The following is a 26,030-nucleotide window of genomic DNA, read 5'->3' on the forward strand; positions in this document are numbered from 1 at the left end:
ATCCACCTAGAAACTCAGAAACTGACGCCTCCTCCTTTTCCTCTCTCGCTCCATCCTGCAGGGCCTAAAACACCCATGGGACGGTCACCACGGCCACGGCGACGACCACCACGACGAACACCACTAAATCCTTCCCCCCAAGCTTCTCACACTTCCTTTCTCGTCGTCGTATCACATAGTCTGGGCGCAATACATCAGAAAACGTAAAACCAAACTTCAGTCGTGTGTGTTGAACGACCGCATCTCGCTGAACCTCTCGAAGAGTCTGTGTTCTGCTCAACTTGACACCAGTGGTTCCTAACTTGTTCAAACTTCCGCAGCTGAAAACATTGAGATGATCGTCTACACTCGCTCAACGCCGTCCGTACGGACACACATCGCTCTCCGCTCAGAGAAACCATTCATACATTTCAAGACCGAAACCAACTCTTACAAAACCTAACCGATCATGGCGACATTTCCTCCACCAGGCGCAGCGCCACCGACACTCGCCTCCCTCACCACCGGCCCCTGCTGCGGCAACCCGTTCGCCGCGCTCGTCGCCTTGACCAGCTCCTGCTGGCTCACCTTCTCCGGCGCCTGCGCCGCCTTCTGCAGCAGCTCGTTGACCAGCGCCAGCTGCTTCTGAACCGCCAGTCGATCGGCGTACAGCTGTCGACGTCCCGCCTCCACGCTACGGCGTTCGGCCTCGAGCAGCGATTCGAGCTCCTCGAACTGGCTCATCTTGAGCTCGAGCTTCTTGAGCTGCGCCTCGATCACCTGGCCTACGAGACGCTGGCACTCGCGCTCCTCGAACGAGGCGAGCACGTGCGCTTTCGCGGCGGCAGCACCGAGCGCGATGGCAGCGGCTCGCTCGACGGCGTTGCGCGGCACGGCTTTTTTGGTGGCATCGACGGCGAGCGTGTCGTCCGAGGTTGCTGCGGTGGTGGTAGCATCGGCAGCAGCAGCTGACTTGGCCTGCTCGCCGTCGACATCCATAGCGTCGCCGTTGGCGGCGTGCGTCGCTTCGCCGTTCTCCTTGCTCTTCTCCGCGTCGTCGCTCGACTTCTCCTGACCGGCCCTCTTGCGAAGGTTGTCGGTAAGCTCGCCAAGCGCGCTCTGAGCAGCGGCAGCCGCAACAGCCGGGTTCACAGCGCTGGCCAGAAAGGCAACGACGCTCATCACCGGGTTGTCAGCCTGGGCAAACGGAACGATGGGCTTGCCCAGCTTGTCCACCTGGTCGCGACGTGCGTACTGCAGCGGTCCGAGATCCGCCTGCGAAGCACCGTCCAGGAAGCCATCCTCGATCGGCAGCTGGATGAACTTGGTGATGCACTGTTCGCGGCTGCGCGTACCGACGTGGTTCGAGACGGCCGACCAGTCGTCGTCAAACATCTCGAGACCTTCGAGCAGTCGGAGCGTCTCGGCGTCGGTCCAGTCGTCCTGCGCACCGGACGCACCGCCGGTCACACCGCCGGTCTGCTTGAGCACCGAGTCTTCCATGCGGACAAAGTCGCCGGAGTACATGGAGCTCGGGAAGCGACCTTCGAGGTAGCAGGACGGGCAGAGCGAGTAGTTCTTGGCCTTGATGCTGTGGTATCGTACACGCGTGCAGTCGCTTCCGCAGGTGTCGCATGTGTAGCGAGGCGCACCGCCAGCACCACCGGCAACGGCAGCGTCGGCCTGCGCAGCGAGCGAGTTGGCTTCAACGAGGTCGATGGGCTTGGAGCCTTTCATGGTGGACTGGAAGATGGTCTTTCGCAGCTCGAGGTTCATGTCCGGTTTCTCACCTCCCGCAGCAGCAGAGGCAGCAGCGGCAGCACCACCATCAGCAGAAGCCGAGGTGGTCAGATTGACACGGGCACCAGGGTGAAGCGGCTGCAGACCACGAGGCGTGTCGACGAGCACACGGAAGTGACCAGTGAAAGGGGGGCCCAACGTGGCAGGTCGCGTCTCGGGATCGATCTGGTAGTTGATGAGGCCCCACTGCTCGAGGAAAGCATGAACCCTCATGATGGCGCATACGTCACCGGCCAAATTCCTTCGGCAAGCGGTGAAAGTGAGGTACTCGCTGGGGTTGAGACGGTAGGTGTTGATCATGAAGTCACGGTAGTCCTTGTAGATGCTGGGTGTCTTGCTGCGGTTCTTGTGGTTGAAGAACTCGGGCAAGGATCGCTTCTCGATGGCGTTGATGGTCGACATGTCGAACCAGGTCGAGTAGGAAGGAATGATGACTTCCTGTGTCTGTGAAGCCAGGTACTTTTTGGCGATCTCTTCTGCGCGGATGCGCTGCTGTTCCACAGCGGCAGCATCGGGCTGGATGACGGGTGCATTGACGTCTGCAGTGGCCTCAGTGGGCTCTTCGACGGCAGCGTCGGGCTTAGGCTTGTCGGCGGTGCCGTCGACCATGGTGGCGTCACCGTCGTTGGCTGCTCGGACAGCAGGCCTCTCGCCTTCAAGCTTGGTGGGACCGGCGGACTCGGACGGCAGGTTGCCGAGGACACCGCTGGGTACCGCCTCGTTCTCGTACTTCTTGCCTGGGATGGGCTGGGAGCCAGAGAGGTCGATGGGGACGGCACCGACGGGACGCGCCGCGACGAGAAGCTTAATGCGCTTGCTGTTGGGCTCGCCGGCAGCAGCCGCAGCCGAGGAAGCGTCGGTGATCTCTTCGGGCAGTCCGCGCTTCTTGCTCTTGGTGGCGTCGGAAGTGGTGGCAGCGGCGGTCTCGGCATCAGCCGCAGCTGCGCTTGCCTCGAGCGCGTCCTCCTGCTCGTAATCTTCTGCGTTCATGAGCTCGTTGAAGCGCACGCTGTCTCGGAGCCACTTTGCGCCGATCTTCCATGGAAGGCGCTTCTCGGGCGCCGGGTCGGGGTCGGCAAAATCGGCAGCAGGCAGCCAGGTATCGTAAGAGTCGGGTCGGTACCAGACGTGGATGAGAGCACGTCCTGATCTCGAAGCAATGGTCCTGAAGTATTCCTCGGACGCCGACGACGAGGGTTCGCCGAGCTTGGGCGATGATGGAGGTGTTACTTCCGAAGGGTAGAGGATGTGAGATGCAGCAGCAACGTCGTCGGTCCACTGGCATTCGAGCTGCTCGGCCATCTGCTTGAGCGCAGCCGCCTCTGCCTCGGTGATGGACGGTGAAGCGGCAATGGTCGGGTGTTCCAATGCACCGGTCTTGGCCAGTTGCTGACGGAGGTGTGCGATGAGCTGAACATTGTCAGCCTTTTGAGCAGGGTCGGAAAAGTTCCAAGTAGGTTTGCCAGCGGATGCGAGATACGCGAGAGCCTCTTGCAAGAGCAAGCGCAGGTGGCTCGACTCTGGAGGTGCTACCGAAGTGCTCTGCTGTGAAGATGTCGGGAGGAAGAGTTCTGCAGGAATGCGAACGGGATGTCGTGCTTGTGAAGTGGATGCGGTAGGGTTGGCCGGGCGAGGTGCATTGGCGCCGAGCGATTCTTCCTGGAAATTTTGAAGTTGGAACACGAGGTCTGCGAGGTCGATTGCGGAGAGAGAGCCGGATTTCGAGGGGATGACGCTGGCTTCCACACCTTGCTGAGAAAGTGCGCTCTTGATGGGCTCCAGATAGGACTCGAGAGCCTGAAGCAGCAGCGGGTCAGTGCGCAGTTTGGGGTCAGGGTGACCCGTGAGGTTGAGCGTCGACATGGTTTCGAGAAGAAGCGTGGTCGTTCAATGCTGCAGGCTGAAGGCGATGGTCTGCTAAGCAGTGCAGATGCGGGGACGTCGTTTGCTCAGACCAGCTTAGCTGTCGACGCGTTGAGACGGCCGATGCCGGAACAGGCTCGATGTGCTACAATCGAGAGCAAAGGTAGTCTTGACCAGCGTTGATGTCGGCGCGGGCAATGCTGGTTAATAGAAAGCAATGTTCGGGGAAGATGAGAATGTGAGACGAAGAGGATGATAGTTGGTGATGATTGGGAGATGAGAAGGTCGCAACCGCAATTGCAATCACAAAGGTCTCGCCCTGCACTCGACACAGCAGCAGCCCAGTCTCTGCGTTTACGAGCTGTTGTCGCTTCGTGACGAGCCAGAAGCGCGCTCTGTAGCTCTGTCGCTCGTTGGTTTCTTCGCGCTGGATCTGCTGCCCGATCCATCCGCTTTGAGCTCAATTTGAATTCGACCAGCTCTTTCTCTCAATTTCAAGTGGGCATTATTTGAATTCCTCGCACGCGTCAAGCTTGTCGCGCAAATACCCTTTTGTTTCAGACCAAAAATGTCAGACCGACACGTATCGTTCGCTCAGACCTGGACCAAAAATCTCGCTCCTCCATCCTTCTGTGGAACAGAGTTGAGCAATGGTTGAGTAGCGGAAGGAGTAAGAATATACAATTACAGTACATGATTCGACACGGATGCGCATTCTGCATCGACTGTCTGCCAGCGGCCGCGAGCCGTCTTTCTACAAAGTTCCCGTCTGTGAGAGCTCCCTCACACCTTGTAGAAGAAATCGAAGCGGAAACCCAACGACTCGAGCAAGGTGCGCACCAAGCCGCCCACACGACCTTGCGACTTGCGCATCGACTTGCCCACGTACGTCATCCTCCATGCCTCTTCCCCATCGATCTGCACCGACACCTTCACCATAGGCTTGTAAGGGTCGCGCGCATCCACCTCGAATTCGGTCCACTTGTAGTTGCCGTCGGGCAGATACTTGAGCAGCTTGTCCACACCCGTCTTGCCGTCACCGTGGTCTTGCGAAAGCGTACGCACGGGCAGGTAGAACATGCTGAGCGGGCTCGTGCTGAACTCGGTGATAGTGTCCAGCACGCTGACGGCAGCAAACTCGTGTCGGTCACCGCTGAGAACGATCACGTTGGGAACGTAGCGAAGCACCTGGGCGATCTCGAGTCGTTCCGTGTTGTACGCTGCCCAGCTATCCTTCTGCCCGTCGACGTCGAGCTCGCCTCCCCACAGGGTGTTGAACGGCACCGAGCTCACCACAAACTTGAACGCCGCCGTCTCGTTGACCGCTGCAAGCCACTTGTATAGATCCTCCTTCTGGCGGTAACCAAGCATCGTCTTGTCCTCATCGTCGTCGGCAGTGTGGTGGGTTCGGTATCGACGCGTGTCCATGACAAAGAAGGCGGCCGACTCCCCGTATTGGAACGTGTAGTAGTTCTCGCCCGCTTCCAACGGCTCTGGGTTGACGTCGCCAATGTATTCCTTCCATGCCGTGTTGGCTGATGGGTAGGCGGCGATCTCTTCGTCGTTCTCATCCCTGCCAGACCAGTTGTTGATCACCTCGTGGTCGTCGTAGATGCCGATCACGGGAACGTGCTTGAAGAAACGACGGAAGCTTTGAGATGCAAACAGATTGCGGTATAGCTTGCGGTAGGCTCCAGTCTCGGCACCTCCATAATGTGGCACATCGGCGTAGATCAGATCGCCGAGCTGCAATAGGAAGCGCAGCGAGGGATGCGATTCACGACCAGCTACGGTTCGCTTGTAGAGCAGGTCGAAGCCAGGGATGCGGTTCCGCTCGGTGATACCACCTTGCTCCGTACCGATACCTGCGAGCCTGAGCAACCAGTTCCAGCCCCAGAACTGTGCTGGGTGGTATGGGAAGTCGGGTTTGACACACGATGTCGATGCAAAGGTGAAGTGGTTTGGGTCTTCGAGCGGGTTGGTTTGCTCGGCCAACTCACTGTCGCCGTCCTTGACGAGCTCGATGCTTCTCGATCCTAGGGTCTTGGACTGCATGTACGAGCTGAGCCGCGGATCGGGCCAGGTGGTGAAGTAGTTGCGGCGGCTGATGTCGTCGTTTGCGACAAACTTTTCAATGACTCGCAGCTCGTCCGAGTAGTCTTGCTGCTCGGGCTGGAATTGCGACAAACCCCATTCGTACGTGGTCGAAGGCCAGAGCTCGTCGATGAGCGCGGTGGCTGTCCAGTCGTTCTCGGCACGCAGCGTGATGAGTGGGCCGTTGAGCCAGAGACTGTCGTGGTTGGCCAGGTACTGCTTGCCAAATGCTCGCGGGGTCGAGCGGAGAGCATCGTCGTCCAGAGTAAGGTTGAGGGCACGTCGATACTTGACGAGCAGCTCAATGGGTTGCGGGCTGCTCGTAGCTTTGTGAGTGGCGGAACTGAGCGCAGTGTCGACAGCAAGGGCGTCGATAGCGTCCACAAGCTGAGGTGACAGTACAGCGGATGCGTTTGGCGCACCTAGCAACTCGGGAGGTGGGTAGCGTACGTGAATCTTGGCATACGTGGGACCCAGAGCACCGGTGCGTGCAAAGCTGAGGTTGTAGTCCCAGTGAGACGGGAAAAGGTAGGGCGAGAAGAAGCTGTCGAGGAAAAGCGCGAAGGCTAGCGTGTGTGCCAAGACGACGTAAAAGTTGAAGCGAGACGATCGAGTCGAGGTGCCCAACACGAGCGCTTTGAGCATTTCCACGGGGTTGGTGCGACGCAGCTTGGTACCCGCAGCCGAGTGAGCCGACGAAGCAGATGAGGACTGTGATGAAGAAGCGGCTTTGACGCCTTTTGCCACATCGGCGTACGAAGCAGACGAAGATGCGGGCTTGGTGGGCGTGCCTCCGTTTTGTCCGATAGGTTTGTTCTCGACCGGCTTTGCGGTGGACTTGGACTGGATCTTGGAATCCGTCACCTCGACCTTATTTGCGAGTTGCTGGAGGCTTCGTGCAGCATCTTTGGCAAGATGGCTGGAGATGGCGTTGCGGATGGTATAGTCGCGGTAGATGGATGTGAGCACGTACACGGCGTACAACGTTGGAATGACGGGGTAGGCCAAAGAGGTGGGAATCCAGCGCAAGAAAACGTAGACGCTGAACTTGAAGAGGAGCGACGAGAGCGCCTGCACGATGCTCACGAGGCCGCCGCTCGGCCTGCGGAATTGAAGCGGGATCAAGGAAGGATGAGGATGCTCGTGATTGCCATGGTCCTTGGTGTGATGCTCGGCGTCGGGCATTACGCCAGGCTCTCGCTTGCTCGGCATTATGCGGAAGGGGGATGCCAGTCGCAGCACTAAGAGACGGAGATTGAGGGTGCAACTTGCGACAGGATGGTGATGGTGACAGCGAAGGATGCGAGAGGGAGCGGATGGAGGATGACGAGTGGAGCAGGCACACACACGCACGGGCTTCAAGCTGCGGAAGCTGCGCCGAAACGAGCGGAAGCATCAATCACTCATCTTTCTTCTTGTCTTACTGTTTGAAATAGCGTCTCTGTGCACTGGACCCTACAAAGTGTCTGCCACGGGCTCATCAATCAGAGGCAGCCACTTAGTCATTCCGCAACGGCACGCAAAACCGGAATGCAGCCGAACGATCCCACGCGAATCTTTTGACCATCACCGTTGTCGGCGCGTGTGTTGCTGTGGAGGAGAGAAATTCATCGACCGATCCACGATCTGTCAGTCGATCTGTAAAGAGCGGCTATCAATTTAGGAAGAAGTCACGAAAGAGTCATTTTCGAGTCAACGCTGCTCAGCTAGCGAAGCCCGACACTTTTTTGACAAGACCTATAACTGCTCGATCTTCTCGCATCAGCCACGCCACCACCCTCATCGAGCTCTTCCCTTCACCAGGCTCATCGCGAGCACGTTCAGCCATAGCACCATGCTGTACCTTCTCGACTACGGCGCAGGCAATGTGCGCAGTCTCGCCAACTCAATCAACAAGCTCGGATTCGAGTTCAAATGGGTTCAATCGCCCGAAGACCTGAAAAAGGCCGACAAGCTCCTCTTTCCCGGTGTAGGCGCCTTCGGTCCTGCTATGCAGTCAATTCGCGACAAGGGCTATGCTGAGCCGTTGAAGGAGTATATCGCTTCCGGCAAGCCGTACATGGGAATCTGCATCGGTCTGCAGACGCTGTTCGAAGGGTCGGACGAGGCACCTGGCGTGGAAGGTCTCGGAGTCGTTCCCGGTATCGTGTCCAGATTCTCAGCGTACGAGCAAGATGGAAAGGTCAAGAAGAGCGTTCCACAGATGGGATGGAATTCGGCGCAGGTGGTCAAGACGCGCAACGACGGTGGTGATCAGGATGCCGTCAAGTACGGATTCCCTGATCCCGCCTCGGGTGACATGAGTCACTACTACTTTGTCCACTCGTACCGTGCAGCTTATCAGCCTGACAAGCACGCCGATTGGGTGCTGACCACCACCCAGTACGGCTCGGAAGTCTTCATCTCCTCAATCCAAAAGGGGAACGTCTTTGCGACTCAGTTCCACCCAGAGAAGAGTGGCCGAGCAGGTCTCGAACTCCTCCGTGCATGGCTCAACCAACCGGGCACCATCGACCCCAGCAAAGAACGTCTTCTCCTCGATCCCCTCCAAGTCGCCACACCATCACCCCAAGACGGCCTGACAAAACGTATCGTCGCCTGCCTCGACGTACGCAGCAACGACGATGGAGACCTCGTCGTCACCAAAGGTGAATCCTACGACGTGCGCGAAAAAGCCGACCCTGCTACTCCCACGACACAACAAACAGAATCTTCTCCTTCATCATCAAAGCGCAAAGTCCGCAACCTCGGCAAACCCGTAGACCTCGCCCTGCGATACTACCTCGAAGGAGCCGACGAAGTCACCTTCCTCAACATCACCTCCTTCCGTTCCTGCGCGCTGCAGGATCAACCCATGCTCAGCTTGCTAGAAGCTGCGGCTGCCAAGATCTTCGTCCCGCTCACCATCGGTGGTGGTATCAAGGACAGTGTCGATCCGGATGGAACGCCACGACCTGCCAAAGAGGTTGCGGATGCATACTTCCGCGCGGGGGCTGACAAGGTTTCGATCGGATCCGAGGCGGTTTTCGCCGTGGAGGAGCTGTTCGAGCGTGCGGCGCAGAACGGTCAGGAAGGGGAGAGCAATCCGTTGGAGTTCAACGATGCTTGTTTGACGGGCAAGACGGGTATTGAGACCATCAGTAGAGGGTACGGTGCCCAGGCGGTAGTGGTATCCATCGACCCACGTCGTGTTTATGTAGGCGAAGGGGAGCAGGTGGACGCAAAACACCTGCCGTGCGTAGTAGAGGGCGTCAAGGGAAGCGAAGACGAAGGCAAGAAATGGTGGTACAGATGTACCGTGAAAGGTGGACGCGAGGATCGCGATGTCGACGTCATCCAACTCGCCCGCGGCGTTCAACGACTAGGTGCAGGCGAAGTCCTGCTCAACTCGATCGACCGCGACGGTTCCAACAAAGGCTTCGACCGTCAACTCATCGACCTCGTCCGTGCTAGCGTCGACATCCCCGTCATCGCTTCCTCCGGCGCCGGCACCGCACAGCACTTTGTCGACGTGTTCACGCAAAGCCCGGGCGCACAGGGTACGGTGGAGGCTGCTCTGGCAGCGGGCATCTTCCACAGAAAGGAATGCTCCATCGACGAGGTTAAAAGCACTTTGTTGGAAGAAGGGTTCAAGGTGAGGAGGGAGGATGTGGCTGCTGGTGCTGGGGCTATTTCCAAGCAGTGAATGTTGCAGAATGTGTTTTCGTAGGTAATACATAGACGTAGATCAGATGTCGTGTCATCGTCGCCCTGTGAAACACCGTATGACCAAGTCAGAACCCATTTCTGTCTCCGACCCTGATCAGCCTATCTGAGCCGCCCGCTCCCCGTTACGACAACCCCAGCATACCCACCTTCTCGTCCATCAGCGCCTCATTCTCCTCCTGCTGCTCGAGCTGCATCCGCGTCTCCAAGCTCTGCGTATTGTTCGCTGAAATCGACAACCCCAACGCGCCCGATCCGTACCCTGGTCCACTTCCCGACGCAGCAGGCGAAAAGGATCCCATCGCGACGATCGCACTCGTCGACGCCACCGCTGCCGCCGTCGCTGGAGTAGAGGCGGAGTTGACCGGAGTGCAGGGTCGCGAGATCGTCGGAGAGGTAGAGTAGCGGTATGCTGCGTAGTGGTGTATGCCGCGGTAGAGCATGCCTCCACCGGGGGAAGAGATGGGCATCAGGAGGGGAGAATTTGATCCACCGCCACCGGTACCGCCGACTGTCTGGCCAGTGTTGGAGGAAGACGCTGCGGCTGCTACGGCCGCTGCGAAACTCGCGTTGGTCGGCGTGGTGCCTAGCGATGAGCCGAGGTTCATGGGTGACACAGCGCGTCGTTTGTACGGTTCGTACCTGTCGTCGCCCATCGTCTTGCGTTTCGAGAGGCGGGCGCCCGAGCCGGCGGCACCGAGGATGCGCGGAGAGGTGTCGAGGTCCATTGCAGAGCTTGCGCCGGCTCCTCGACGCCAGGCTGCGCGTTCTCCGGCGAAAGTCCCACCAGCTGCGGCGCCGGAGGAAGCGGAAGCGCTGGGCGACCATCTGTGCGCATTGCCTTTGTCGCGGAATCCCATCCAGAGCGCGTTGTTCTTGCGTTTCGGCAGCGAGCCGACACCTGAGGGGGTCGTTGCGGTGGAGCCGAAGCTAGATGATAGCACCGCAGTGCTCCCAACACCGCCACCACCCACGCCGTCGACTTGTGCAGAAGCGTCGTTTCCGCCGGCTGCATTCGCCAGATCAGTAGGAACGGTGGAGGAAGAGGCAATATCTTGCATCATGTTCGAGGCGTCCGGTGCACGACTGCGCATCTCATCCTCTTCGTCGGAAAGCGAATCGGTGCGCGAGTAGTACATCATCATCTCCTCCTCTTCGGAAGACATATCCGAGCTCTCCGCGTCGTCGAGACCGTCGGCTGCGAACACACCTCGGATGTCGTCCACGTCGTCGTCCCACATATACTTGCGTCGGGAGAAGCCCGAACGCAGAGCTCCTGCTCCACTGGCCCCACCAGCGGTCGCACCGAAGAATGGCGATTTCGACGCCCGCATGGCATTGCCACTGCTGCTGCTGCTGCCACCGGCTGCGCCACTCGAGCTGCTGCCGGCACTGGGACCGAAGCGAGGTGTGCGCGGCAAGGTTGCGTCCCCGCCGAGACGTTTCTGCAATTTGGCCTCCGAGGCGATCTCTGAGTCTTCGGGTTTGCTTTCATCTTGCAACGAGGCTGCGACTCGTGCGACGGATCGATCCTTGGGCAAAAGGTTACCTCGCCGTGTCACGGCTTTGCGAACGACATTGGACGAAAGCAGGGACGACGAGCGGGATCGATTGCCTCCATGTCCGAAAGGAGATCCCACCGAGGGCCCAGTAGAGGGTGAGCGCGGTACCTGGCGCGACAAGCCTGCGCCGCCAGCAGACGAGGAGCTGTCCTGGCCCGAATCAGATGCGGACGCTCTTGCTAATGCGGAAGATGCTAGGCCGGGTCTCGCAACTGGTAATTGCGAAGATGCTGCTGGGGGAGGCGTGTTTGGCGTGCTGAAGAACGAAAGCGGCGGACCCATGACAGGTGTGCTGGGCGCACGTGAAGCCATGGCATCGTCGTCTTCCACCTGCATCATCTCGTCATCTCCATCGTCTGGATCCTGATTTGAGCCTCTTCTCGCCACCTGCTTCTGCGCCGAAGCAGTGTCGTGAGACGACTCGTCTTCGTCCGAGCGGTCGTCTCTGTCGAGGTGGAAAGGAGTGATCTCTCGACCCAGCATACTTGCTCGACGGAAGCGCGCCGGGGAGGAGAGAGCAAAGCCGGGAGAGTGCATTGCCTGAGCACGTCGGAGCAGAGCGGCGGGGGTGGTTACGCTGCCGGATGAGGATGTGGTCGATGCAGCGGAGGGAAGGACGGTAAACGGCGGTGGTGGCCATCCTTCGCCTGCGAGTGACAATGTTGGTGACTGCGGCTGAGCGTTGAATTGGTATGCCAGTGGGTTCGGGTGGTCTCTGGTCGAAGGTGAGGGCAGATTGCCGATACCAAGTCCTGCTCCTGCAGTTGCGAGCTTAGAAGGTGATGAGCCCAGCATGTGGACGTTCTGGGCGTCGCTCGGCTGATTGAAGCTCAGCGAAAGGGAAGGACTAGAAGGGATCGAGATGGGCACCGAAGAGGCAGCGTTGGATTGGAAGAACCCTGCACTGCTTCCACTGCCACTGCCGCTGGCTGTGTTGTTGCTGTTGGTTGCAGCATTGTCGGGTGTAGTTCTTGCTGCGCTGAAGGGGAGTGCAAAGTCGGATGAGGACGTAGCGAACGCAGATCTAGCATGGGAGTTCTGGCTGCCTGGTTGCGTCGTTGACATGGCAGCCACGGCTTGGCCTCGGCGGCGGCGCAGCTACAGCAGCAGCAGCAGCAACGACCAGATCAAGAATCCATCAGAGGGATAGGTCTGTAGGCGAAAGATGACGCTGACGGCTCGGCTCTTTTCAAAAAGTCTGAGAAGGCTTGGTCGGAACAGCCTTGATGTGCTTGTAGATGGTCCTGATCTAAACTGCGTCTTCGAGCTCTGCGTCGTGGGCCTGCTTGAACGTCAGCTTGATCAACGAGGGTGACCTCCGTGGTGGGTATGGATGCTGACTGTAGCCGTCGAATGATCTTGAGAGTGCGAAAGGAGAGGTGGGCGTATCAAGTCGGTCGGAGTCTCCGCTCAAAGGGCCATCGGAGAGCGATCTTCCCAATCCGACCAAGACAGCTGCAGGGTTGCCTTTGGGAGTGACTGCACCCTGAATTCGAAATTGCGCTGTGTGGTGTGGGAAAAAGGAAAAATCGTGCACTTCCGTAGTCTTTCTTTCTCACACCCTTTGCCTGCTGCATGTGACGAGCAATGAGATTGTCCCACATCACTTTCAAAGCATCACATCGTCGGCATTCGCGCGCTCAACCTCCAGTCGCTGCTCATGGTCGGAAGTGGAGCGACTGCAAGACAGCACGAACAGACACGTTTCAAGATGCAATCCGGTGACATTTTGAGCGTCTAAGAAGATCAAGCTTATGTACAGAGACTCTAACGAACGATGCTGCGTCTTTTTCGCCTTCACTCATAGCGGACATCCTTCCTCTGACCCAGACCGATTCTGCGCGCCGACACCGTCAAGTTGCGTCCACCTTGGTCGAGCACAACGACGTGGTTCTTGATGAAGCTCAAGCCGATGATCGAGATCTGCGCGGGACCCGTCTGGAAGGCCGAGTAGCACATGTTCTTCCTGCCACCGATGGTAGCAGGTGGGATGGGCTCGTTGGCGTAGAACACGTAGTCCTCCTTGGGGATGGTGAAGTTGGTGCCGCCGACTTGGAGGTTGAACGTCGGGTTCTTGGCTTTCCTCTCGTAGTGCTTGAGGCCCGTGTCGCAGGGCACGAGGTAAGGGAAAGCCAGACCGCTAGATTGATCGGCGACGTAGGAACCTTTGATCTGGTTGTTGATGTCGGCGACAATGGGCGAGGGAAGGTAGAACACGGCGGAGCCAGTGTCGATCATGAAGCGTTGAGGTCGATCGGCGGTGCCCGGTGCCTTGGCGAGGAGCGTGTCGCCCATGGTCATCTGGTCAAAGTAACCAGCCCACAGATACGGCGACAGCGCACGCGTCCAGGTGATGTTTCCGTCCAGGAGCTCGTCGTCGATCTCGCCAAACGTGTAGCGTCCTCCACCGCCCTTGCCCGTGTTGCGGTCGGCCTTTCGCAGCGTGGCGGTGAGGTAGGTCTCGGCGATCTGACCGCGCGATGACATGGCCTCGAACGGTGTCGTCCATCCTCCCTGCGTGCTCGAACCGCTTCCAGACGAAAGACCCACGAGGCCCTCCATGCCGCGCGAAGCACGCGAGCCACCAGTGATGCTGGTGATGAGCGCCAATGGCAGCTGTTCCACCTTGAGCCTCTGCTGGCCAAACGTAAAGTCGTCGATGCCGACGTAGCCGTTCGAGGTGGAGCCGGAGCCGTAGCTGTAAGACCACGCCTGACCGGGCGTACCGGCGGCGGCGACCTGCGGGTTGCCGCTCGCGTCGACGGTTCGGTTGTGGTAGGTGGACGACCTGGCAGGATCAAAGAAGGTGTGGTTGTTGGCGTAGCAGCAAGCCGGAGAGTAGACCCACGTGTCCGAGCTGCCCGAGTCAAACACCATCTTGAGCTTCTGCGCACGCGTGCCGAACCCGACGTTGACGAGCCACTCGTTGTCGGCAGAGTTGTCGGTGGCCTTGTTGATGACGATGCCCATCGAGTGGTCGTGCATCTTTCCGCCCTCGATCCAGCTGCTCACCGTGTTGCCAAGGTGGTCGAGCGTCTCGCGGATGCTGTGACGGTCCTTGAACTGGCCGTGGTGGTCCTTGGCGTGCTGCTTGCCTCGTTCGGAGCGGCAAGCCTTGTCGCTTCGCTTCGAGCCGGCGCCAGAGATGTCGCGCTTGCGGAAGTCGAGCGGCAGCTCCGAGGTCTCCCATCGCGAGGCGAGGAACTTGGGATGAGACGGCGTACCATCGGCGGCGAAGAAGCCCGAAAGGGGCTCGTGCGAGACTTCGAGCTGCTGCTTGGCGTAAACGACGGTGGTGAGGGTGGCAGTGGCGGCAAGGCCAGCCAACGCAAAGGTGGACTTCATCGTGAAGTGGTGTCGGAGGAGGTTGATGCTATCCAAAGATCAAGGTCTACGGTGAAAGGGAGCGTGTCGATGGGAGTGGCGCTCTTATAACGAAAGGGCGCGTCGAAACGGGTGAGGAGCCGTGTTTTGAACTAGGACGGAGCCAACAGTAAACGCGCACGAGGCGGATCGAACCACACCGAAGTGACCGACTAGATGGTTGTGGCAGAACCAGAACGAAGCACGGCGGAGTGTCAAGGGTTGAGGGAGGACGCAAGACGGAGGGGGGACGAGGGAGGAGGAAAGGCCGGAACGACAGCGCAGCTGTGTCGGAGAAGGAAAAGCGTAAAAAGGGATCGACAGAAGGGTGCGGGCGGGGCTTCAGGGATGCAAGTGTCTAGGGGATCAGCGCGACATGATGGATACACAGGGTGTCGTAGCGCAATGCTGTACGTCGAGTAAGTTGAGCGAGCAGCGGCAGGAACGGCTCCCGTCAGTGTGTGTCACAGAAACAGGGAGAGGGGGAGAACAAATGTATACACAGCTACAGTGTACACTCCTTGACGGTCGTACGGAGAAAGTAGGCTTTTTGGGTTTCCCATGTGTGTCTGTCAGTGTTGGTTTGATCTTGGTTCAAGCTTGGCGTCTCAAGAGGCGGTTGCGCTGGCCAGTTTGTGCAAAGCGGAGATGAAATTCTAGCACCACCAGCGGCGAGGTGCTTTTGAAGCGGCACCTCTTCATTTCGGCGCCTTCCTCTTCTCACCTGCCGACGTGAGGATGTACACAACGGCACGCGCTAGCAATTACCAACCTAAGAGAGAGGGGATCGGCGCGCCCAATCTCAATTTAACCCTGTCCTTGTGTTTTCCTCTTTTCTCAAAAATCATGCCGTTTCCCGCCCGGCCCATGTCGAGCAAGCTCGACCGCTCTGCTTCTCTCGCTTGGCAAAAGCAGTTTGGGTTTCGAGGCGAATTGTTCCTGAAAATCAGCATGCGTGCGTGCATGGGCGGTCTGCAAGAGTCCTTCTCTCCCTCTCTCTCTCCTCCCTCAGCTGCAGTGTAGGCTCGTGCTGCCATCAAAGTCAATTTGAGCTTGGTATTCCCGCTCGGGGTTTCACGGCGACCCGCCTCCGCTAGCGTGTAAGTGAGGTGTTCGAAGGGTTCGCACTTTTGCAACCTGTCGAGTCTGGTAGACGCCAATGGGGTTGGTTTGAGGCCTGGAGTGCTTTTCGAGGCAAATCGCTGCGTCTACGAAAAGAGTGTCGTACAAAACGTGCTTCCCTCGGAGAACGCGTACCGGTGCAAAACAGACTTCAGAAAACAAAATCAGCAATACAGTTTCAACCAGGAACCCCCGTGTCTCTCTCTCTTGGCAACGTGCATTTCATTCAAAAGTCGTGTCCGTCGGACCGCCAACTCTAATCACACAGCTACGACTTGGCTTTGGCTCCTGGACACGCTTGCAGTCGATTCGGTGTCGTTGCCGATCGAACACGGCTCTTGAGAGTCTTCTGTGCATCTAGGGGTGTGCTCCGACTGCTGCAACAGAAGGTCACGCTGCGCCGAGGATTGCCACGATTCGCGAAAACTCCTTGCAGCAGCACTACTGAGACCTATCTCCACGGCAGAGATCGCGTGTTGCTGCAGCCCAGCCAGAGCCCCTGGCAGCTTTTACTCACGGTTGGTGGCCTGTACGGTGCCGCCCCGATCGATATACGATTCTGTCGGCTCGCTCCATGGCAGATAACCCAGCGACCTTTTACCTCATTTGTGTCGATACGGATACATACTGTAATGGTGAAATCTATTCCCCGATTGAAGCTGATACATGTTCGATAATCACAGATGGCACACACTTTGTTTGCCACGGTAGGTGCTCGAAGCGAGCCCCCTTTTGTCGCCCGATTGCTGCTGCGGCTCAGCTCGTGCTCGCCTTGCCGTTGCCGCTGCCGGACGACGCCCTTTGCGCATCCGCCTCTTTGGCGATGCGAAGCAACTCGCCCATCTCTCCGCTCTGCTCGCACATCGAGTGGAACACGCTCGACTGGTCCTCCATCAGCGACAGCGGCGAGCCGCACTCGATCACCTTCCCCTTGCCCAGCACCACGATCTTGTCGTAGTCGGCGATTGTCTTGATCCTGTGTGCAATCGTGATGATCGTCGCCTGCGGTGCCATCTCCTGTCGGATCGTCTTTTGGATCTGTGCGTCCGACGCCGAGTCCAGGTTGGCCGTGCTCTCGTCGAGAACGAGGATGCGACTGTCGCGGAGCTTGAGCAGTCCACGTGCCAGGGCGAGAAGCTGCTTCTGACCTGCTGAGAAGTTGCGTCCACCTTGCTCGACGGGTGCGTCCAGCGACGTGATGATGTTCGTTCGACTGTACATCTCCGCATCCACGACTTGTTCGGCATTGCCGTCGTCGTCGGGTCCCGGCGATCCGGGACGGCTGGGTGCACGGCTCACGGCTCGCGAAGCCGCCGGCGTAGCAAACGACGCCAAGCGACATCTCTCGAGCGCCATCCACAGCTCGCCGTCCTCGTACACGTTGAACGGATCCAAGTTGGATCGCACCGTACCGCTGAACAGCTGCGCGTCTTGCGGAATCACCGTCAGCCTCTCTCGCAGCGTGCGGATCGGGATCGACGCAATGTCGACACCGTCAATCTCGATCGAGCCTTGCTCCGCCTCCAGGAAGCGGAAGAAGCACAGCGCCAGCGTCGACTTGCCCGATCCTGTGCGTCCGACGATACCCACCTTCTCGCGCGGCTCGAACTCGAGGTCGATGCCATCCAGCACACGAGGGAACTCGGGCGTGTATCGCACCGCCAAATCCTTGATCACGATCTTGCCCTCGCTGCTTGGCCAGTATGCTGGAGGCTCCTGACCCGACTGACGTTCCGGCTCCAGATCCAGATACTCGCTGATGCGCTCCACGCTGTTCATGTTGATCTCGGTCTGCGTGTACATGCGTACAATCCACAGCACCGACTCGACAAACGTGATGGCGTACGCAAGCACAAACCCAGCCAAGCTCGCCTTGATGTCGGTCCGCAGCAGCAGGAAGACGGCTGACAGGAACGCCACGGACGCGCCCGCAATGTCGACACGCACCGACAGCCATCGGTTCTCGTACCACAGGAAGAAAAATGCTCGGTTGGCCTTGTCTACCAGTCGCAGGCAGTGTCGCGTGAAGCGACCGGCGTCGCCGTACGCGCGGATAACGACGCATCCGTTGAGCACCTCACCAACGACCGTGTAGATGGGCGATCGCTCCACCGACTCGATACGCTTCAGATCGCGCGAGCTGACCAGATACAGTGCGCCGATCACCGTGTAGACGCAGATCACAATCAGCGCAACCACGAGGAAGATCGGCGTGGCCCAGCAGATCAGCACCAAGATCGCGGTCGCAGTGAGCGTGCACTCGAGCAAGAAGAGCATGCACACCGCCATCTCCTGGTCCACCGTCTCGACGTCCTTGGAGAGTCGGTTCATGATGCGTCCCACCGGCGTGCGGTCGAAGAACTGCGGCCTGGCATTCAGGATGGCATCCGTGAGTCGTCGATAGATTCGGCGGGAGGCTCGGAGCGAGATGAAGAATTCGTACCCATCTCGCAGCACGGCCATGATCATGAAGCCGAGCGAGATGGCCAGGTAGACGCTGAGGTAGTACGTGTCGAGATCTTCGCTGCTTCGACGTCGTTCGTGGGTGGCCAGAGGGTTGAATGCGCCGCCCACTCGCCTCTTGGACAAATGACTGCTGTTGTGTGTATCCAATGAAAGCACGTGCTGTCCACCGAGCCCATCGGCCGCAGAGAAGACATCGATCGGTACATTCCCGGTGACAGTATCACCGTCCTGCAGCGGTTTGGTCGTCGCGAAAGAATCCGGCAATCGATGCAAGAGGTCATCTAGGCGCAGATTGCCCAGCAACGTCGGCCGGTTGGTCCAGATCGTGTCGATCAATGGAGTCGTCATGAACGTCTGAATCTGCTCTGAGGCAGAGCGGACCGGACGCTGCTGTGCGGGCGCTCCGACAGCTGCCAAGCGGATACCGGTCGCCTCCTCGCGATAGTCGTGCGATCGTGCCCAACGCATAAGCCAAGCGCCGGAGCCGATGTCGAGAAGACGCACAGCAAAGAAGAACAGCAAGAGCGAGCCCCACAGCAGCACCGCATACCGCGCCTTGCTAGCTACGGAGCCCAGGTAGAGGCTGTAGTTTTTGGTCCCGACGGACCCGGAGCTGTAGGTCTCCTCGTTGGTGTGAACCTTTTTCTTCTCCAGCTTCTTGGCCATTTCTTCGCGCTCCGCTTCGTCGCTACCGCCGGCGGCCAGCTCTTCGATCGTCATCTCCTCGTGATCTTGCTCGTCGCTTTGTCCGGCTTTGAGGCTCGACTGCAGCGCCTCTCCCTCCTCTGAAAACACGCCGGTTGCGTTGACCACGTCGGGCGTACCTGCTGCAACTACACTGCCGTTGTCCATCGCCACTGCAAAGGCGGCACCTGGGAGACAGAGGCTGATGGCGTGCGTGACGAGGATGATGGTGCGATTCTTGGCGAGCGCGCCCTTGAGCGCGTGACGATAGAGGTGCTTTGCGGTGTGGCTGTCAACCGCCGAGAGGGCGTCATCGATGAGTACGTGCTTGGCCGACGAGTAGAGGGCTCGCGCAAGAGCAATTCGGGCCTTTTGACCACCAGACAAGGAGGTTCCCTTCTCGCCGACTTCGGTCTCATCGCCGTATTCGAGGATCTTGAGATCGGGCTCAAGGGCACAAGCCTTGACGACGGCGCGGTAGCGGCGCTCGTCGTAGGGCGAGCCGAAGAGCACGTTCTCCTTGAGCGTCGTGCCGAGCAGCCACGGGCTCTGACTGCAGTAAGCCACTGACTCGCTAAGACCTGTCCGAGGGTCGATGGGAGCGGTGGCACGCGCCACGGGACAAGGCATGAATGTGCGTCCAGTCAGCTGACGCGTCTCGCCGAGCAGCGACATGAGCAGAGTCGTCTTCCCGGAACCGACCGGGCCAGCGACGATGCTGAGCTTCCCCACGGGGAACTGCAGGTTAATCTCGCGCAAGCAGAAGGCGCCGTCGTCGACCTCGCTATCCTCGTCGACGTACGTGAAGCTGGCGTCCTCGAAGCCAATCAAGCGCCCGGTTTTGGGGGCTGCGGAGTTTGCAGGAGCTTCCTCGTCCGTGTTGGCGTCATTGTCGGTGGTGCTGCTGTCGACACCGTCAAGGTGGCCGGCGTCTTCATCGCGCAGAAGCTGTTGATACTTTTTGGTCTCCTCCTCACGCAAATAGGCGTCGATACGTCGCACCGAAACGAGCGAGTTGAGGATCTGCACGATCATGTCAGGAAGCGCATCGAGCGGGTTGCGGAGCGTGTTGAAAAGCGCCAATGCGGTGAAGGCCTTTTCGGCGGTGAGCGGCTGGTGGAAAAGTTTGGTGTGAGCACCAAAGGTGGCACAGGTGACTAGCATAGGCGTGCCCATGTAGGTAAACGTATTGCAGAGCCAGGCGAGGTAGCGGGTGGCGAGCACCGAAAGCTCGCGTTGACGCGCCTCGTCCATTCGTGCGTTAAAGGAGCGTTCCCATGCGAAGAATTTCACCGTCTTGATGCAGCCGAGCACCTCGGTGGCCAAGTTGAGACGCTTGTCGGTGGTCTCGAGCAGGCGCTTCTGCAGCTTCACGAACCAGCGCGAGACGAGCGTCTGGATGGGTAGCGATGCAAGCAGGACGAGGAACCCGATGACGGCGGACCAGCCGAGCAGAACAATCAGATACACGAGGCAGAGACCGATGACGAGCGGAGCGCGAGGGGCGAGGAAGTGCAGGTACGCGCAAATTTCGGACACCTTGAACACATCAACCGAGATGAGGTTGACTACCTGGCCATCTGTGGCACGCTTGGATGTTGCATCGTCCTTGCCGCCCTTTGCGTTGGCCCCGTTCGCCTTCTTGGCGGCGGCGGTTGAGTCATCCTGATCCTGTTCGTCGTCCGCGGGCTCCTTGTCATCATCCTTGTCGCCCGTGCTACCAATGTCCTTGCGTCGCAGCGTCTTTGTCACGATCTCGGTGATCAAGATGGCGCGCAAACGAATGCAGATGCGCCTGCCGATGAAGAGAGCGCGCGAAGCCGAGATGGAGGCAAAGATCTGGCCGACAAACATACCGAAGGCGTAGAGTATACCAATGTGAAGAGGTTGCGCGTTCGAAAAGTCGCCGTTGCGTTGTTGCTCGTCCCTGGCTGCGATGAAAGCGAGGATCTTCTGCAGGAAGAAGGGCGGCACGAGGTCCAGGACAGCCTCGAGCGTGGCCCAGAAGAATTGCAGAGCGAGGAACCACTTGAAGTGGCCAAAGAGACGTCTCCACAGAGGTCGCGTGGAAGGTGCAAGACCGGCATGCAGGCCCTGCTTGGATGATTTGCGCGAAGCAGCGGACGGGATCGGACCTTCATCCGATCGGGCAGAGGTATAGGCGCGGAAGCAGGCGACCACGGCCGCTGCCTTGTCGGCCACGGGCAGATCCGGGATGGCAGCCAGCGTGAACTGCGTCCTGTAGTGCTTGACGATGGCTGGGGTGACGTAGCCGAAGGTGGCACGAGAGACGAGGGAAGCGGTATCCTCGGGAGCAGGTATCAGGTCGTTGGCAGGCGCATCGGTGCTGGCGTCGATGACGCGAGGCTGTGCAAGTTCATCTGCGCTGGAGAGGCGTGGCGAGGGGAAGGCAGTTCCTGGAACGCCGTGCTGGGTCTCGGGCGACATTGTGGAGTAGATGGCCCGCAAATCGCGAGGGAGCACGGTCTGCATAGGGAAGAAGAGGGTTGGTGCCAGGACGATGCAGCCTACGAGCAGCTCGATCGCAGTCAGCACGACGGCTCCACGGGTATGGAGCTTTGGATGTGCGTGGTGATTGAGCAGCGCGGTGCGCAGGTTGAAGAGGGTGACGACAACGTAGACGGACATGAGCGCTGCCTTGTGCGAGAAGAAGGAATGACGGGAGGCGAGCGAGTAGGCGGAGAGCGAGGCGAGGTAGAACCAGAGAAGAGCCCAGTAGATTTGATAGCTTCTCGAATGCCAGCCGCTGGCCCAGTCGCCAGCGTGAAGCGCAGCTAGCAATACCGAGCCTAGAACATCCGTGACGCGACGCAGCAATTCGAGCTGACGGAGGCGAGAAGCGAACTTTGGATCGCGGGCGGTGGCGGGAGTGAGGTGGACTTCGTTGAGAATGACGGCATTTTCCGTGTGGAAGACCTCGAGCGCTGCCTGAGATGCAGCGGCTGACGACGAGGGCTTGGCGGCACCATTGGAAGAGCCAAACGGCAACGCAGACGAGTAGGCGGACGAGACGCTATTGCTGCGAAGGATGCGCGAGGAGTTCCAGGGCAAGATGGTGTTCAAGATGCGTCGAGGTAGACCGATGAGGCCGCCGCGAGAAGAGGTGGAGCGCCGTGAAGCAGCTGGACGCGCAGGAGTGGAGTGTTGCTGCGCGGAGGAGGCGTGAGCGACGGCCGAAAAGGAGGAAGCTGCTGGGTCGAGACTTGCTACCTGCTCAGCCGAGGCGGTGAGGGCGCGACGTCTGCGCAGCTGATGCAAGACGAGGGTGAGAAAGGAGAGCAAGATGAGTGCAATGGGTATTGATGAGTTGAGGACGCGTTGCTGGAAGCACACATCCCAGTCGATGCCGTTCCAGACGGGTCGCCCTGCGCAACTCGTCGAAGAAGGCATCGTCGAATTCGGATCTACCGCAGCTGCGGTGCTACTGACAATGTCGAATCCCAAAGGTTGCGAGCTGATCCTCGAGGGATGAAACTGCTACTGCAAGTGAAGCTGAGGCCGTGCCGGTGACTTAACGCCCCACGAGGGGGAGGGAGACAGGATAACGATGCCGGCAGGAGCCGACGGTGGCAAGGCGAAGTCGTAAGGCAGAGGAAAGCCCGACGCAGAAGACCAATTTGCGCGAGGGCGAGGCGCTGTTCGTGAGTTGCTCGGCGAGGATGTCCGGACGTGCCGAATCTGCACTTCCTACCCGAACGAGGGTGCGATCCAGCGACTTTTGCGCTGATGAATGTGCGTTCCTACAGCCTGCTGTCGAGGAGCCACGGGGGAGTATTGGCGATGGAACGAGCGTCGCAATGTGCTCGTCCTTCGTCTTGACCACGACCTTCCGTTGCCAAGATGACGATGAGAACGTTGCAGGTGGAGGAAGAAAGGGTTCTGTGTCAGCCTTGACTCAGATTCCGAGCAGGTCAATGACCCTTGTCCACCGCTCCGAAATTTCTTGCGGTACGGTACAGAGGAGAAATTCCAGACTCCACGTGACGCGTGGCTGCTGCTGCTGTGTTAAGGATTACTGTATCAAATCCTTACCTGTTAAAGTTCGATCGACGGCTCGGCCTGTTCCGCTTGATGGTTGCCTCCGAACGAGAACGGCTTTCTCGCATCGGTGAATGTCCGATCGGACGGACACAGTACACTGGCGACTTCGTCCCGAACACGGTTCCTCCGACTTGTCAACGACTACAAGCTGCCGGCAGGGAGGGTAACGACGTTTGCAAAGCCGAAAAGCCGACAGGGATCAGCCAAGGCAGACCAGATCGACGCTGGCGCCCGATCGAGCAGATCCCCCTCCCTCCTCATTGGACGGGTATGCTCTTGACATGACGGTCATGTCGCATTTGTGGTGCCAATTCGAAGCGGCACGCCGGCTCCTATGTCGGCGAGCGGCCCTGCAGGGCGGTACACAGTCGCCGGAATGGATGCCGACGCTGACGAGCAGGAGCAGCGGCAGGACAAAGTTCTAAGAAGGCACGAATTTTCGAGCTTCAGCCGGCGGTAGCCCATCCTGTACGTTGTCATCATTTTCTGTCACATTTTCCGAGATGAATTCCCTGTCTAAGTTGGGCGATTGACTTCTGGACAGAGAGACACAGTTGATCTGTGCGGATATCCGTCAGCTGCCTCGATGCGGTCAGTCTCTCTCTGCCTGCGCGCGGATCATTTGACAATTGGAGAAATTAGAAAGAAAAAAAAAAAGGTCAAAAAACCTATCGCAATATTGGCAGCGATAACGCAGCCTTGGCGGCTGGACTGCTTGAGCGCAGCTCGCTCTGGTTTCTCGCGGAACCCATTTCCCGCTGCGCTTCTTTGCTTTGGATGCTTCCGTCTGCGGTCAAAACATCGCGCTGACGATCTCGCCTGCAGCTTGCTGCATCCCTCATTTTCTCCGCTTGTCGGCACTGCTCCTCTGACTCTACAGCCGTGACATTCCGCCTCTTGTGTGTTTGTTGACCGTCTCTCTGCAGGCCCCTTCTGCCTGTCGCCTGCCGGTCTCTTGTGTGCAGGTGCCGTTTCTTTTTTTGCCGCTTGGTCTCTGCGCTTCCGCATCCTGCTGCCGGAAGTCGTCAACTTGGTTTGACCCAGTCGTCGGCTCGCTCTCGCTTGATGTTGTTTCGAAACGGCCGCCATCCCTGTATCTGTCGACTCCAACGCTCTTCTTGTCTTCTCTGTCCTCCGCTCTTCCCTTTCTTACCAATCCCCATCTTCCCATCTTCACTTCCCTTCTCTCACACCTCTCGTCGTCCTTCTTTGTCGTAGTCGAACAGTCAAGATGAAGTTCAGCATCATCCCCGTCGCTCTTCTCGCCGCCTTCGCCGCCAGCGGCGCTGTTGCCCAGGACAGCTCCGCCGCCTCTTCCAGCTCGGCTCCTGCTTCGTCCGCCAGCGGTTCCATGTCTTCCAGCAGCGCCGCTCCCACCTCGATGGCTTCCAGCTCTGCGTCAAGCGGTGGCTCTGGCTCCGGCGCCATGAGCGTCTGTGACCCTCTTGGAGGTGACCCCCGCAACAGGCCTGCAGGATGCCCCTACAGCTCCACCACCACTCCCCCCTACAACCGTGAGTACACCTGACAGAAATGGCCAATCGACCACAGCAGCTTGGTTGGACTTGTAGTCGATGGGATGGGATGGAGCCTGAGGCGACAGCCGCACGCACACGGGCGAACTTGGACACTTCGACTTGGCATGATTGATGAGACTCAGACACAATGGAGCACACAAAACTGAGACCTAATTAAAGTTTACTGACCCTCTGTTCTGCCACTTGCCGCTTCTACGATCCTCTACGTTCGTTGACCGTATCGCACCCTGCAGTCAGCTCGCTGATCTCGTACTTCATCTACGGCTACACCCGTGGTCCTCAGGCCAAGTCGCCCGATGAGGTCGCCAGCGAGATGGCTGGCTCGGTCTTGCAGTACTACCCTACCCTCACCGTCCCCGAGTCCGAACTCGCCGTCTCGTTCGCCGAGGCCATCTCGGCCACCATCCAGGCTGTTGCTGATGGCAAGCTCCAGAAGTCGGATCTCCACGCGCCCAACGCTGCCGTTCCCGCTTCCATTCCCGAGCACCTCATCCAGTGGGGTGTTGCTGCCGCCGCCGTTGTTGCTGCGGGTGCCATTGGCCTCTAAACGTCTCGCCGTTTCGACTCGACAATCCGCCTCACACCTTTAGCGCTCCTTCATCTCGACGATTCTAGATCTCCCTTGCATGTGATCATCGGCCAATCCGGATTTCCTTGTTTGGGAGACCCGCACGCTGGGAGTTCCTAGATGCCGCGATGGAGTAGAGACCGCTCCAACGTCGACGCTCCACAGGGAAGTTTGACACAAGTCAGGACCCATCATGACCGCATCCGACGCTCTTTCCTCCTTCATTCACACTCTCTGAATGCTTGCGCCCTTGCCGAGCTGCCTTGTTCCTTGACTCGTTATTTCGCAATACTCTATTTTAGAAACATTTTCAATTCTGTTTGGACCGAACAGCTCACTCGACACGGCTCCATCGTGTCTTCTCCGGTGATGTTGATGAATGGCCGTTCGAGCCTCGATTGTTGAGCTGACCGCTCAACTGCTGATAGGTGTGCGATGTTGAATTGCGAAGGGGTGCAAATAGATCAAGAAGGAGCGCTGCTGTCCTCACCCAGCGTAGCGCAGAGACTATTAAAGAGAACTTGCGTACCAACGCGTTTAGAGCGTCAACTTGGCGACGCCATCTTCTGGACCTGCTGCAACACAAAACTCAAGCTCCAACCAGTCAAGCTCAAGCTTCCCAGTCGAGACTGCGGTTTGAGCTTGGCTGTGGCAGCGGTGGAAGCTCTAGCATGATTGACATGTGCGGCTCAACCCAACATTGCGCTGTTTGTCGAGCAGTACTGGGCTTCGATGCCGACTTCGCCTCTGTTTCGCGGCACCAATCTACGCCTGGATGCTGTCCCTTTATTGCATTGCCACAGTCGCTCTCGATCCGATTGCGAGCAAGGAGGGAACCAAAAGGCAGCCGTCTTGACCTGCGGCAAGATTCAAAGCATAACTTTCTTTTCGCAACACAGTTTCCGCGCCAATTTGGACAAATGATGCCCAAGCGCGCATCGGATCTGCCGCTACCCTCATCACTTTCCCCTTCCCTTCCTCCATCCATCGGATCGACCCAACTGCGAACTGTCAACTCCCTTTCATTCATCAACAAACTCACTCATCACGTCGCGGACACTCCGAATGAGGCGCGCAGAGGACCGTGCGTTTTGGTTTCGAGCGCAGCAGCCCGTGTGGGCGATTGCGGGATGTGGCCAAAAAGCACAGCTGGAAGAAGTGCGCCTCTGAAACCTCTCGCTTCACGACTTCATAAGTAGACAGCTGCGTCAATCTCCCCCCCCC

The 26,030-nt window shown here is 58.6% G+C and overlaps 8 protein-coding genes across 8 annotated transcripts; 3 read left to right on the forward strand and 5 right to left on the reverse strand.

The window, feature by feature from the left end:
* Positions 1 to 438: 438 nt before the first annotated feature.
* PHSY_000847 (hypothetical protein) lies at positions 439 to 3,642 on the reverse strand (the record flags this gene model as incomplete). Its single annotated transcript, XM_012331480.1, has 1 exon — positions 439 to 3,642. One exon carries the CDS (start codon positions 3,640 to 3,642, stop codon positions 439 to 441), a length of 3,204 nt encoding a protein of 1,067 aa, XP_012186870.1.
* A 783-nt stretch (positions 3,643 to 4,425) lies between these two features.
* Positions 4,426 to 6,948, reverse strand: PHSY_000848 (alkaline phosphatase; the record flags this gene model as incomplete). Its single annotated transcript, XM_012331481.1, has 1 exon — positions 4,426 to 6,948. The coding sequence occupies one exon, from the start codon at positions 6,946 to 6,948 to the stop codon at positions 4,426 to 4,428; it is 2,523 nt and encodes an 840-aa protein (XP_012186871.1).
* A 622-nt stretch (positions 6,949 to 7,570) lies between these two features.
* Positions 7,571 to 9,421, forward strand: PHSY_000849 (imidazole glycerol phosphate synthase; the record flags this gene model as incomplete). Its single annotated transcript, XM_012331482.1, has 1 exon — positions 7,571 to 9,421. One exon carries the CDS (start codon positions 7,571 to 7,573, stop codon positions 9,419 to 9,421), a length of 1,851 nt encoding a protein of 616 aa, XP_012186872.1.
* A 145-nt stretch (positions 9,422 to 9,566) lies between these two features.
* Positions 9,567 to 12,068, reverse strand: PHSY_000850 (hypothetical protein; the record flags this gene model as incomplete). Its single annotated transcript, XM_012331483.1, has 1 exon — positions 9,567 to 12,068. The coding sequence occupies one exon, from the start codon at positions 12,066 to 12,068 to the stop codon at positions 9,567 to 9,569; it is 2,502 nt and encodes an 833-aa protein (XP_012186873.1).
* Positions 12,069 to 12,800: 732 nt separating this feature from the next.
* Positions 12,801 to 14,348, reverse strand: PHSY_000851 (endopeptidase; the record flags this gene model as incomplete). Its single annotated transcript, XM_012331484.1, has 1 exon — positions 12,801 to 14,348. One exon carries the CDS (start codon positions 14,346 to 14,348, stop codon positions 12,801 to 12,803), a length of 1,548 nt encoding a protein of 515 aa, XP_012186874.1.
* Positions 14,349 to 16,244: 1,896 nt separating this feature from the next.
* On the reverse strand, positions 16,245 to 22,049 carry PHSY_000852 (ATP-binding cassette transporter; the record flags this gene model as incomplete). The annotated part of the gene is made up of 1 exon (XM_012331485.1): positions 16,245 to 22,049. One exon carries the CDS (start codon positions 22,047 to 22,049, stop codon positions 16,245 to 16,247), a length of 5,805 nt encoding a protein of 1,934 aa, XP_012186875.1.
* Positions 22,050 to 22,318: 269 nt separating this feature from the next.
* PHSY_000853 (hypothetical protein) lies at positions 22,319 to 22,985 on the forward strand (the record flags this gene model as incomplete). The annotated part of the gene is made up of 2 exons (XM_012331486.1): positions 22,319 to 22,569; positions 22,670 to 22,985. 2 exons carry the CDS (start codon positions 22,319 to 22,321, stop codon positions 22,983 to 22,985), a joined length of 567 nt encoding a protein of 188 aa, XP_012186876.1.
* Positions 22,986 to 23,034: 49 nt separating this feature from the next.
* Positions 23,035 to 24,785, forward strand: PHSY_000854 (hypothetical protein; the record flags this gene model as incomplete). Its single annotated transcript, XM_012331487.1, has 3 exons — positions 23,035 to 23,156; positions 23,919 to 24,214; positions 24,472 to 24,785. 3 exons carry the CDS (start codon positions 23,035 to 23,037, stop codon positions 24,783 to 24,785), a joined length of 732 nt encoding a protein of 243 aa, XP_012186877.1.
* Positions 24,786 to 26,030: the final 1,245 nt, after the last annotated feature.

The sequence above is a fragment of the Pseudozyma hubeiensis genome, assembly GCF_000403515.1.
Source record: "Pseudozyma hubeiensis SY62 DNA, scaffold: PHS11, whole genome shotgun sequence".
In the NCBI taxonomy this organism is placed as follows: Eukaryota; Fungi; Basidiomycota; class Ustilaginomycetes; order Ustilaginales; family Ustilaginaceae; genus Pseudozyma; species Pseudozyma hubeiensis.